Raw genomic sequence first — 13,767 nt, forward strand, 5'->3', positions numbered from 1 at the left:
TACTGAGCGCTGCATTTTGACTTTTATACGAGGTACCAAAACAACTTTTGCGGAAATGCCTGTCCTCACTGACTGAGAGACCCAGCTTTCGTTAGCTGACTTGTCCGCGCTCTGACATACAGTCGCGTAAAAAAAAAACACTGGCATTACTTTCCGGCCACACCTTGTAAGAATATTACCTTCAGAAACATCCTTTGGAATGTAAGCACGCCACCAACGAAATATTAAATATCCATCTTGAATTCGAACAGTATAATCATAATTTGTATAAACTAAACTTCGAAACATGACCTTACCAGACAAGGCGTTTATAGTGACTGAACCTAAAATAAAAGTGTACTTTATGAAATGAAATTCTAACAAAAATGGAAACAGTAGTTTTTTTTTCAGAACACTTGTCATAATTGGTATGGAATAGAACAAAATGAAAATGATTATTGGTAAAAATCTATACCTATATTAAAATTTTTATCTTGAAAATAAAATTTATTGATAATTTTGGTGGCAAAGTATCCCAAGAGACGGCTGTTATAATATGTGATATAAACAACCCAGCAGACAGAGAAGATCAAAGAAATAAGCAGCCACATAAAGTTACTGTCCATTTTAAAGTCTCCCAAGTTGACATGTTGCGTGTAGTTCCATTGGGGCGTCATGGGGACCGTAGCCCCGAAGTTCTCTTCATCCATTTCCCTGTAACATGTTTTATTTACAAATAAGTTTACAACAATATTAGCGCTATCTGAGACTATGATATGAAAGACTATACTTTCAGAATTTTAATGTTATATTTTGAACACATTTTGTACTATATGATACCTAAATAAAACAAAAAATAATAATTTAGGGCATTTTTATTTGGTCAAAATACTTATTTGTGTGTTTTACTCTTCCGGGGTGTTCTAGCTAGCATCGAATTTTGATTTATTTACACAAGAGATATCAATATTCACAGTACAACTATTTGGGGGAAAATTGCGCAAAATTTTATAGGCATGTTTATTGGGTGGGGACATGACGGTTAATATATTAGTAGGATGTGAAATGTTAGCTTTGAAAAAGTCAGACAGGATCACGATAAGAATAGTTTATAAGGCATCAGAAAACCACACAATTAATGTCTTCTTTCTCTAGGTATTGAAATTCGCATGGTACAGTCCCGTATATAAATTTCGAATAAATGAAAACTATGGCAGTGGCCAACGGACATTCTACATATAAATTTATATATTCACTTTTTTAGAAGCACTTTCCATTACATTATGTTTATGTTGGAATAAGGTTTATTTTACTTGTGGCTTGGGAGGAGACTACCCAATATTCTTGTCATGTGGGAAGTTGCTTCTTCTTCGCGATAAAATCGCCCAGTAGTCGACCAATGTTAAATATTTCATTTGTGTAATAGAAAAATTATCCAAATCGTAAGGATAACATCAGGCAGTACTTACATTTTTTATTGATAAGATGTTAAATTACTAACGTGAATAATTCGTGATCATTATTTATATTTTTTTCTATTGTCATGAGTCAAATTAAGGTCGGAATAATAATTAAAATTTAATTTGAAATATTTCATTTCCATTTCCCATAATAATATTATCCACAATATGTCAAAAACCAAAATGTTCACCCAGGACACCCAGTTCAGAGATAATGTAGAACTATAACCACAGATATAACTAGTTACCCAGTTCAGTTAACGTTCAGTTCAGTTCACTGTTCACAGGAGGGTTGCCAGACTGGATCAAGCGAAAATAGGTAGATTCAGAGAAATAAATCGGTAGATTTCTGTAGATTCGGGGGGGCTGAAAAGGGGAGGGGAGGGGGCAAAAATTGACAGTTGTTCAAAATTAGAGCGCCGTTTCGCCTGAGGCCGTTGCGATAGTCGAAAACGCTTGATAAATGAATAATTTAAAACCGGAATGACTATAATATATGAATCACCAAAATATATTGATTATGGCTTGCAAAACTGGCCAAGAATACAGGTAAATCTCATTTTATTAATTGGAAGTTATGTTGATATTTTAATTTCTATTTCAACAATACTGCTCTATTTTGTGTAACCATCCAAATAAATGGCATAAATATTAATGAAATTACACTAAGTTACATATGTATGCAATTTTTTTTATGCACAAAGATACATCGTTTGAATTTATTTTCACAAAATATATTAAATGATGTATATTAATACCCGTTCTGTGGAAACTCAAGTATTGTGTATTGTAAGCATGTCAATGACTTGGATAAATAGTTTTTTTTTCAGGTAGAAGCGTCTTGCAGCATAGAAGGTTTTCTGATATTGATGGGTCTTCTCTATCTCTCTATGTCCTGGGCATTTTTACAATCATCAATCAATCTTTGTTGTCAAACAAAATTACCAAACAAAGAAATAATTCATATTTTAAAGTTCTTTAAATTTAAAAAAATTGTTGACTGCTGAAGTGCTTTGCCCTTTCATTTCTTCTCATAAGATAAACAAAGACGAATTTTCAATATTGTCATGAAATTCTATGGTCATGATTTATCATACCACAATATTATATATTTGGAAATAACCGGGAACCATCATTCACCAATACTATACAATTCATTATATATTTATGTACTGTAGATAAGGAGTTTTTTTTAACAATCAACACATGGCAATCTAAGTGAGAAAACAAACAATAAATTACCATAATATTTTTTCGTTTTATTTGTATTGAAATTTTGTTCTATGGAAAAAAACGAGGAAATGTAGAGAAATCGGTAGAATTTCAATAGAATTCGGTAGATTAGTAGATTGCTCCTAAAATCAGTAGATCTACCGAAAATCGGTAGTAATGGCAACGCTGGTTAACAGTGTTCACTCGCAGTTGGTGTTGCTAGTATTGATCACATGTTACATATTAGGTATTAATTTTATATCTGAAATCTGTGGACATATTTATATTCTCGATCAAAATTTCATCGATGTGTTACAAATACAAAATAATAATAAATTCCACCAGAGGTTACGAAACACGATGATTATATTTAAAGGGGGGCTATGTATAGCGTGTGAGCTCGCCAATATATGACAGTAAAATTTTTATTGTCTTTGAATTTCCTAGAGTTTTAACCATCGATAAAAAAGAAGATTGCAAGTCAAATCAACAGACAATGGAAATTTGATGTGTATTATTTTAATAGATTGTTTATAACAGAAAAATACACAGAGAAATATGCATTTTTTTGTAATAAAAACAGTCCAGTAAATTCGAATAAATAAAAATACGCCATATTAACAATATTAATTAAAATGCAAAAATAACATTGAATACTTGAAAAATAAATATTATTGAGTGTTACAAACATAATTTAAAAAACGGATAGCGATTAAAAGTAAAAACTATCTTTAGTTTAATTCTTATAGCGATAAATACATAAACATTATAAAACAGGAGTTATACAAATACAAAAATAATATTGTAACTAGGCGGCTACCTACACGGTTAAATTTTGAAACACCACGCAATTTCTTATCTCGGCTAAGCTATGTAAAATGAAAAAAAATATTCAAATTAATAATTTCATCACGTCACAAAGTCGCCCCTGGGTAGCGCCTGCTAACGTCAATCAACAAAAACATCCTCGTTTTAATTACAATATTTCGGCTACGCCATGAATCTCTTTTTTTAAATAATTTCTCACGTCACAAAGTCGCCCCTGGGTAGCGCCTGCTAACGTCAATCAACAAAAACATCCTCGTTTTTATAACAGTATTTCGGCTACGCCATGAATTTCTTATAAAAAATGTCAAAACGTCACAAAGCTACTCTCTGAGTGTCGCTACTGACATAATTTACAAAAACATAATTATTTGTGCTTTTTTCAGGTACGTGACATTTTTTTAAAAATACACCTACCTAACCGATAAAATACTAATAGTAATTAAACCAAGGTGTGCTTTAAAGTTCCGTATGGCCAAATAATATTATTTATTATTAGAATATTAATGACATGTAGTTCAAGCATTGCTGCATTCACGTTGCTTTACTTCTGAGAGCTCAACTGCTACGTTTTTCTATGGTTATGTTTACTGTCATCTGTCATGTATTGGCGAGCTCACAGGCTATACTTACGCCTTAAAGGGTAACCGTGAGACATTCCGAGCTCTGGTAGAGCGGATGGTGCAACGCTCTGACATAAAGAAATATATCTGTAGTCTGTGATAAGGAATAGACGTTTTACCTCAAAGCGTGATGAATGATATGTATAGAATGTTTACGCGTGGAAAATTGTTTTGCGCTTTGTTCGGCTTCTCTTAGTTTGAATAAATGAGCTGAAGCGTGACGGATCAGACTCATTCACTGCCAAGCAAAAATGTTTTCACTTCAAAAAGTATATGTAAATGCATGGTCCACCCAAACATGTTTTCCCTTTTTAAAAAAGATTCCCAACTAGCTCTTTAAACTTAAAATATTTAAACTGGGCATTGCGATTGAGTTAGCAGATGCGATGGTCCTGAAACTAGGCGGCAGAGTTGAATTTGATTGAACACAAATATTGAAGATATTCTGGATGAAGATTTTTGAAACTTTTTTATACGCCTCCACTCGTTTGTTGGATGAAGATTGGATATAGTTTATGGTGATGCTTGCGTTACGATTGCGACAAGATGAATCAGTAACGCTAAGGCTCTTATTGCAATTATTGAGTTTCTCCTTATCACAATATTGTCATTCGATAAAGATTTTCAATTTAAAAGCAATGGATAAATAAAATAATAGAATAACTGTATATGTTCGTTCAAAACAAATAAAATAGAACAAGATTTTGATAAAACAATAACAGGATATTTTTGTTACGTGAAAATAATATGATTAATTTACAAATAAGCGATTCCAGTTTTTTTTTTTTTTTTTTTAATAAAAAGAAATATTTGCGTTCTTATGATTTACCCAAATATTTAATTTTGAGGGCCATTTTCAACGAGTTGTAAATAACTCACTATTAGAAAATGGAATCGAGTTGGGGTAGAGTGGGATTCGAACCGCGGACCTTCGGTCCGTGAGTCCGAGACACTAGCCACAGGACCACAACCCGATTAGTTCAAGGCATCAAGAACAATTAAATAACATTAACAAATTCCTAGAGATGGAGAACATTTAATAGATGGAAGTTTAGGCATTTGCAGGACTTATGACCTGTCATGGCCACTTTATACCATATTCCCTTCTCTAAAATATTTTCCATCTCTATTATAATTTTTTAATATTAATGAGTCCCCCCCTATAAGGCGTGAAATCCAGTTTTTTGTCTACAAACATTTGGATAATCTCAAAGTATTGTAATAATCAAATAATTTAACATTGAACATTCAGGAAAATCAAACTGGGAATCCTATGCGTAGGTAATGGCCAATTGCGCTAACCAGACAAGGTCGAGAATAATATTATAATTTTGTGTAATATTATGGCTTTCATTTTGTAAGTGTTGTCAACATATCAAAAAAAAATTAAGTAGGGAAAAATGTTTTCTTAATATGGTATTTCCGTTCTTCGTCACTTCTTCGCTAAAATCCGCGAGGCGTGTGGGGCGCTATTCGTGGGTTGAAAAAAAGTCTGGTGTGAAAGTAATATGTTTTGACAATTTACTACCGTGTGATGTGGTGATAAAAAATATTTTTGCTAATTACGCATTGCAAATTTTCAATATTAGTTGTCAAACATAATTATTTTTTGTAAATTTATTTAAAAATGGCGTCACCCGATCCGATAAAAAATCGAATGCAAGTTTTTAAGAACAAAGCAAAGGATCAAGATGTAAGTATTTTATTTGTGCATTTATAGCAGTATTCAATTTTGAATATTGTCAAGCATTGATATGTAAACGGTTAATAAACATAGATGTCATTGAACGTAACCTTACAGGAAATGCGAAGGAGGCGCAATGAGGTGACTGTTGAACTCAGGAAAAATAAGAGAGAAGAAACGCTTCAGAAAAGAAGAAACGTCCCAGTTTCCGACTTAACCGATGAAGATGAGACCGACAAGACACTCGCAACTACCAATTTAGCGCATCTCGTGGCCAATGCTGCCCGCGTCGACGACCCGGCTCTGCAACTGTCAGCTGTGCAGGCGGCGAGAAAATTGTTGTCTTCCGATAAAAATCCTCCAATTGACGATTTAATAGAAAATGGAATTCTACCCATCTTAGTTCACTGTCTATCACGATCTGATAACCCCTCTTTACAATTCGAAGCTGCATGGGGACTGACTAATATCGCATCTGGAACATCCGAGCAAACCAACAAAGTGGTGCAAGCCGACGCTGTCCCTTATTTCCTTCAGCTGCTATTATCTCCTCACCAGAATGTCTGCGAGCAAGCGGTGTGGGCCCTAGGTAATATAATTGGCGACGGGCCCGCTTTGCGAGACTATGTCATAGAACTGGGAGTAGTCCAACCCCTGTTGAGCTTCATCAGACCGGAGATAACCATCCAGTTTCTTCGCAATGTGACTTGGGTTATTGTGAATTTATGCAGGAATAAGGAACCTCCACCTCCTAAAAATACCATTAGGGAAATTTTACCAGCACTTCGCATGCTCATAGTTCATACTGATTTCAATGTGAGTAACTTTACCTGTATACATTTCTAGTTCATATGCCCCGGACGTGTATAATAACACTAAAGCGATCCTTTTCACGTTTTTAGATTTTGATAGACGCCATCTGGGCAATCAGCTATTTAACGGATGGCGGCAATGACCAAATACAGATAGTAATAGACTGTGGCATCGTCCCGACGCTGATTCCACTCCTGTCTCACAAAGAGAGTAAGGTGCAGACTGCTGCACTGCGAGCCTTGGGGAATATTGTCACCGGATCAGACGAACAAACACAAATTGTTTTGGATTGTGATGTTCTGTCACATTTTCCCGCCTTATTAGAGCACCAGGTATGCTAAGAACAATTATATTTCTTATTGAAATTCCTTAATTTCCTAAATTTATTATTTAAAGAAATAAAATTTACTTTAAAAATAGAAAAAGATAAAAAATTTGACTTTCTTGACATGTAACAATAAAAAAATTAATTTTTCTATCTACCGTAAACCATACAGACACATTTATTCATAATTCCTCAAATCATCTGATTGCTCATAAACATTTCGCATTCCATTGTTTATTTATCAAAAACATACTTATTTATTTAATAAACGCCCAGAGGGCTCTTACAATATACAGTTAAAAGTACTTAAAATATTATAGAAAATAACAAAAAATAAATCATAACTATTGCACTTATTCATTAAAAAAAAAAGGAAATAAATTGAAGATGAATGGAGAAACACATTAAATAGGGGGGAATTGAGGGGATGGCCATTCGATTGATAGGATAGCTAATTTGATAGCAGCAGGCTTCAGGCCTCGATTTATCGGCCCTGTGGGCCTCAGTTGATTAATTAGAATCTCTGGCACTATGAAATTTCACCCCTTTGAGCCTCACAATTTATTTTTTGCTGTTAGGAGCAATCTAAATATAATAATGAACAGGGGTGTGGGCTAGTGTAGCGGACCCAGGGATCAAAGGTCAGATCTTCGCACCCCGCTCTACCACAACTTGGTTCTCATTTTCTAATAAATAAATAGTTTGGGTAAATCATAAGAACACAAATATTTAATTTAAAAAAATTATAATAATCTGTCACTCAAAATAATGCTTCCAAAACCACACAGTTTTAATATATCAAATGTCCCGGCGGCCTCTATAGTGTAGTGGTGAAGACGCTTGACTCACGCATGGAAGGTTCTGGGTTCGATTCCTTGTGAGAACACAAAAATTAAATAGGATTTTTCTCAAAAAACCGAATAATCGGTAGGGTGCCAACACGACCCGTGAAATCTACCGATCAAAAATGAATAAACCAAATACTCACTTTTTTCTGTTTTCTCGGCAAGCTAATGTACTGCCTGTCTATTTTTTTTTTTTAATTACACCACAACAGGCCAGAAGGCCCAATTACAGTGGAGAGTTGTAGCACAGAATCGTCAGGCTTGAGAAAAATCACATTTTGAATTTTTGTATTCTCACCGGGAATCGAACCCGGAACCTTCCGTTCGTGAGTCAAGCATCTTAACAACTAAACCACTTAGGCAGCCTATTGTTATATTTATTACGCCCATATATATCTGTACCTTAAAGCTGAAACGCTAGAAGACATTTTTGCGAAATTGAGTTTTGAATGTCATTTTGTTCATATATTCAGATTCTATTCATGCTTAAAACATTGGAGTGCTGAGGTATACTACTACTAAAATAGCTAGTTCTAAAACACCGTTAGTAAATAGGCAGGTAAAAACACGAATCAGTACACCATGAGGTCAACTAATCTCCACTCGATTTCTTTTAGCAAAATTTTCACCCGCGAATAGAAACTAATTAAATGAAACCAAAATGTAAAATAATAAACATGTGCCACCCACCCTAATTTTACCAGACCGAGTGTATTTGCACGATTCATGTGAACGGGCCCGTACATGACAGACTCAATCAATCATTTTAAGACTATTAATATTATAGATGTTTGATGCTTTTTTAAAATTCTTGTTAAATGCTCTGTTGGAAGATGCAGAAATTAAAGTTATTTAAATATTAGTGAATATAATGTTTCAGTGTCTACGAGTTTTGATAGTATTAAGAGTAGATGTCGATTGTTATTGTGACCTACCATACAGTTTAAACTTATCTACGTTTTATCTATTTCTGGAAATGTTTAACATCTTTATTGTTTTTTGACCAGCAGTTTTTCCTTGTTGCTCTTTTTTTAATCCTGAATCATTTTAAAATTGCTGTGATCACATTTAAACATATGTAATAATTTAATTCTCCATTGACCTTGATGACAAGCCAGTTTAATGGCTGAAGTTTGAAAATTTTGGATTGTCGCGGTGCACGCATCAAACCATTTGAGAGTAAAAGAAATCGATATGCGCCTTCACCATAACGTGTAATGGCATTACTTTGGAGGGATAACTGCCACAGTGAAAAAAAAAAATTGTTAAATTTTATTTTATTGATTTTGTTAACATACGAAAACCAGAAATCTACATTTACCAGATTTCTTGTCAATACGTAGTTTAAAGAGCTGGTTTTGTTATACACTAATAGTTGTAGATATTAAAGTTAAGCATACTGTCTTAATATGTATTGATGAAAATAGCTATTGTAATCGAAACATTGGTGACAGTGTACTGAACTTCGCCATTGTTTTTTTTCTTCTGCGCTATATGATTTGTTTATTTAATAACAGGCTGTGTATCTGAGTTTGAAAACATACAATATTTATAGCAAATATTGGATAATTATAAATTTTCTGTGGCTTGTGGGTCTAAAAGAGCCAATGTCATCAATCACATTACAGGAGAGTAATTTTACGGCTATTTTGTGATGTTATAATTAAACTGTTTGAGGTGTTTAAATCTATCATCGATAAAAATAAAAAAAAACACTTAAACATATGTGTATGTATAAGAAATGGTTAAATACATATATTTTTTAATTGATATCAACCCTCTACAAAATGTTAGCAAGAAAAATATACAATCTGACATTGGCCCTTTTACACTCCAGTTTTTTATTTAAATGATTGAAATTTTATATTTAATTTCCTTTTATTTTTAAAAACAAAAACCCCAAAAATATCTCCCTTTTTAAAACCAAAACAGAAACTGACGAGGGGAGTTTGAGATGTTTGTAACACATAAATGACATTTATGCAATGTACCATCCTTAGCAGTTTTGCTCATTCCTCATTGCATCAGGGGGTTTACCCCCTAGCGTGTGTAGGCACTACTAGTAATGTGAAGACTTCTTGATTTCCTTCTTTTTTTAAAAAATAAATCTAATATTTTTACTATCTTGACTTAATTATCAATAGTAATTATCGAACCCTGCTGCAAAATCAATTTTTATAGTATTCTTGTTTTTACGTGAAACAGTTTTATTTGCTGTGACATATTATTATCAATAATTCAAATATTCATATGTAAGAAGTTACTCTTAGTATTTTTGAAAAAAAAAACTTTGTTATTAAATAAATTTCTTCCTAACATTCCTTATTGAAGCACAGTTTTCATATTGAAATTATTTTTATTTTACAGAAAGAAAAAATTTGCAAAGAAGCTGTGTGGTTCTTATCAAATATAACTGCTGGAAATCGCTGTCAAGTTCAAGCGGTAATAAATGCTGGTCTACTTCCCAGTATAATTTTTAACCTTTCTAAAGGAGAATTCCAAACTAAAAAGGAGGCGGCGTGGGCTGTTTCTAATCTCACCATCAGCGGGACACAGGAACAAGTTTCTTGTCTCATTTCAGCGGGTGTTATACCACCCTTCTGCGACCTGCTTGACTGCAAGGATCCTCAAGTTATCAGTGTAGGTTTTAAACTAATGTTTTATGTACTTTAACATGTTGTGTGTAAGATGCATTGTTTTACTAGTTAATTTATTTACATAGTATTAGTTTAAACAACTTACCTCACAAAGAATCCTCATACATGGTTTTAGTAACGAAATAAAATTTGAAACCATTATACTACTTTAAAACTTACAACACAAATATTTTTGTTGTAATTTTTTGATTAAAATCTTTTTATTATGTAACACAAAAAGTAAGATTCATTCTGCTAATTATATATGGTAATCCATGAAATATTTTTGAAATACGAAATGTGTATTTGCACCCTGTATTTTAAGGGAATCTAATAATTATGCATGTATGTTTGATAAAATGACTTTATGAGAACATAAATATTTCCCCTGATTTGCAGGATGTAAGTAGGTAAGTTTAGTGCAATAGAAATGTAATCCTAAATGTGCATATTTTTTTGTAGGTTGTTTTGGATGGAGTCAATAATATGCTAAAGATGTCAGGCGAAGCGGTTGAACAGATCGCTACTCTGATAGAAGATTGCGGAGGGTTAGATAAAATAGAAACATTACAGAAACATGAAAATGTAGAAATATATAAGTTGGCGTATGAAATTATCGAGCAATACTTTGCAGATATTGATGATGTGAGTATTTTTTGTCTTCCATTTATTTTTTCAACATGAATAGGCGTTAACTATTTGCACAAAAAATCTTAGCAACAATTTTTTGGGGATTCTAATTACCCACCAGTTTTTTATATTGATGTAATAATTGAACGGAGGAGTAGATTAAGTGTTCATAATTAGCTAATTTTTTTTGTAATAATAGTTGAAATTTTACAGGAAAAACATTCCTTTCATGTTTCTTTAATTGGCCTATGTATTTTCAAGTGAAAGCATAATTGAGAAAATGGGTATTAAAATATACCTATACATATTTGTTATTTAAACTCGATGAATCTGATTGTTGGTAAATTGCAATTATGGGATATGAAATTACGTAAAAAATAAAATTGTGAAACCTATCACATTAAAACTTACATATTACATTTTAACCATCAAGTTCAAACTAAAATAAAAAGTAAACATGGTGTTTTAGAATTAATAAGTATTCACACTAAAGAGGATGAAATTTTACAGTTGGATGCAGATGTGCAGCTTGCGCCAAGAGTCGAAGATGCGAGTTTCCAGTTTGACCCGAGTTTGGCCGCACCACAAGATGGCTTCAAGTTCTAATAGACATTTTACCTACATATGACATGAGCATTGTATTTTAATGGATAACAATTATAACAAAATCTCACTATTACCTTCCAGTATCAAATTGTTGACCACGACTATACATTTCCTTAATGGTAATTACCATTTTGGATCATTATTATTTTTTGACTTCAGTTTTTTATAATTTACTCTTAACAGTGAATCTGATACAAAACATTTTTTTAAAAACTGTGCTGTAAATATTTAGCATATTTTTACAATCATAAACGTATTAGTCATTCTTGTCTTAATTATGATACAATAGCCATGCTTTTGATGAATTTCTTGTGTACATTTTTGGCAATGTAATAATATAAGGATTTAATTTCTCTGTAATTTGTGGATCTGTTCTTTTTTTTATAATGCGAGATGAATCGTTTCTCCTCGATTTCGTCATTTTCAGATAAATTTGCATAAACATAATGTACATTAATTCTACATATACTGGTCAAGGGATAAGAATCTATTTATTAAATAAATAAAAATCTGCCTTTAGGAAAACAAATTTCTCTTGAAAGATTTGGACATGCGTTGCACCTATTTACAACATGTTAAGTTAACTTCCATTGGATATTGATCGCCGTCCGTGCTAAACAATAAAAAAAAAAACTTATTAATCTTATTTTCGTCCCTTAGCTAGTGCTAAGAGTTTTCTAATAAAATAGAACTATGAATTTTGTCTCCATTCATTCCTTTTTACACTTCAGCTGTAGGTTCCTTGTTTTGCACTCAGAACTTTTATCTTACCTGAATATCAAAAGTAGTATTTAAAAAAATGGAATAGCTCGTTAATTTTGGAATATGTGACTTTTTAACATTAACTATGTCATAATCGGCTGCTTCCGTGGTGTAGTGGTCAAGACGCTTGACTCACACACGGAAGGTTCCGGGTTCGATTCCCAGTGAGAACACAAAATCCTGGGTATTTTGTGCTTTAATTCATCACTATGATTTCATGGGGTAATTACTACTACCACTAGGTAACTTCAAAATCAGGATTTTAGAGCTAACCCATAAAAAACACATTGTTGTTTCTTCCTCTATGAATACTACAAAAAAAAAAGGCGTGATTAATTTAGATAATATTATGATGATTTGAATGCATAACTAACGTACGAAAAGGTTACAAAAATGCGTTTTTAGTTGTTAACTAAAAAAATCTGATTTTGAAGTTCCCTAGTTGTAGTTACTACCCTGCGATTTGGTCTTTTCTCTTGTTACGATCTAAAAAATACAGACTATCATTGGTACTGATAAAACCCCTTAAATGCATACTTGTCTATACTGAGAAAAATCCATTTGAATGTTTGACCCGACAAAAGTATTTTCTGGTCTTCATTCATATTTTGGACACGGTACATACTCATGAAACCATCTAAGTTCCTTCAAATTGTTTCAATAGATGAGATTTTTTTAAAAATATATCTGGTAAATGAAATTAAGGCTGTAGTCTGGTAAAACAAACACAAAATAAGAAATCATATGATTTTGCCATTTTAAAACTAATGTTTTTTTTCAATCGCGCAGTAATAAAAAAAAATATCAAACATAAATAAGATAAAAACAATATTTTTTATAGGTATTTCTGTTAAAAAATATACTTAAAAGTTTTATGTAACTAAAATATAATTACTTTTAGACCGGCAGATTATTCCATTTTAAATTTAGACTAAACTTAGGTATCTGGGATCTCAATAAAGACTAAGAATTAAACTAAAATTTGTTGAAATAATTTAAAGATAATAAATTGACCATGAAAGTGGCCGAAGCCAAATTTTAATTTTTTGATTTTGAAAAGAAATACAAGCATTTTAAATCACATACATTTTTGTGACATTTTCCTTTACTTCTACTTAAAATTATGCCTTCGGTAATACTAAAAAAAAAAAAAAATTATGGAAATACTTGAGTTGAAACCCTTTTTTATAGAATTGTATTCTCTTTTTTTGAAAAAAGGTGATAATTCTGGTTGTATAATATTCAATTTAAAACGATATCTTATTGACTTTTCTATGACCTTCAAACCAGCCCTTACCGAAAACGATTAGGAGGACAACAATACCTACATTTTTTAATTGTTTTCTCAAATTTTGTCATTTAGAGGG

General features: G+C 32.3%; 2 protein-coding genes across 4 annotated transcripts in view; one reads left to right on the forward strand and one right to left on the reverse strand.

The window, feature by feature from the left end:
- tweek (transmembrane protein KIAA1109 homolog tweek) overlaps window positions 1–1,718 on the reverse strand; it is a 49,139-nt gene extending 47,421 nt beyond the window's left edge. For all 3 annotated transcript variants that reach the window (XM_088228628.1, XM_088228627.1, XM_088228626.1), the window contains exons 1-3: window positions 1,449–1,718; window positions 455–693; window positions 180–323 (exon numbers count right to left, since the gene is read on the reverse strand). In XM_088228628.1, the coding sequence (XP_088084754.1) occupies window positions 180–323; window positions 455–693; window positions 1,449–1,450 (385 nt within the window). In that variant the 5' untranslated portion in view covers window positions 1,451–1,718. The remainder of the gene's footprint in view (window positions 1–179; window positions 324–454; window positions 694–1,448) is intronic.
- Window positions 1,719–5,533: 3,815 nt separating this feature from the next.
- Window positions 5,534–11,998, forward strand: Kap-alpha3 (karyopherin alpha3). Its single transcript, XM_088228592.1, has 6 exons — window positions 5,534–5,792; window positions 5,901–6,599; window positions 6,686–6,928; window positions 10,134–10,406; window positions 10,865–11,047; window positions 11,543–11,998. The coding sequence occupies exons 1-6, from the start codon at window positions 5,727–5,729 to the stop codon at window positions 11,636–11,638; spliced, it is 1,560 nt and encodes a 519-aa protein (XP_088084718.1). The 5' UTR covers window positions 5,534–5,726; the 3' UTR covers window positions 11,639–11,998.
- Window positions 11,999–13,767: the final 1,769 nt, after the last annotated feature.

Source organism: Micrasema longulum, unplaced genomic scaffold (assembly GCF_059751315.1).
Source record: "Micrasema longulum isolate JH-2025_06_02 unplaced genomic scaffold, ASM5975131v1 h1tg000597l, whole genome shotgun sequence".
NCBI lineage: Eukaryota > Metazoa > Arthropoda > Insecta > Trichoptera > Brachycentridae > Micrasema > Micrasema longulum.

Bases quoted from the DNA above. Each gene is read 5' to 3' on its own strand.
- Kap-alpha3 (XM_088228592.1), top strand. From the start codon at position 5,727: ATGGCGTCACCCGATCCGATAAAAAATCGAATGCAAGTTTTTAAGAAC. The intron at 5,793-5,900 runs GTAAGTATTTTA...GTAACCTTACAG, and splicing joins ACAAAGCAAAGGATCAAGAT to GAAATGCGAAGGAGGCGCAA. The intron at 10,407-10,864 runs GTAGGTTTTAAA...ATTTTTTTGTAG, and splicing joins AGGATCCTCAAGTTATCAGT to GTTGTTTTGGATGGAGTCAA.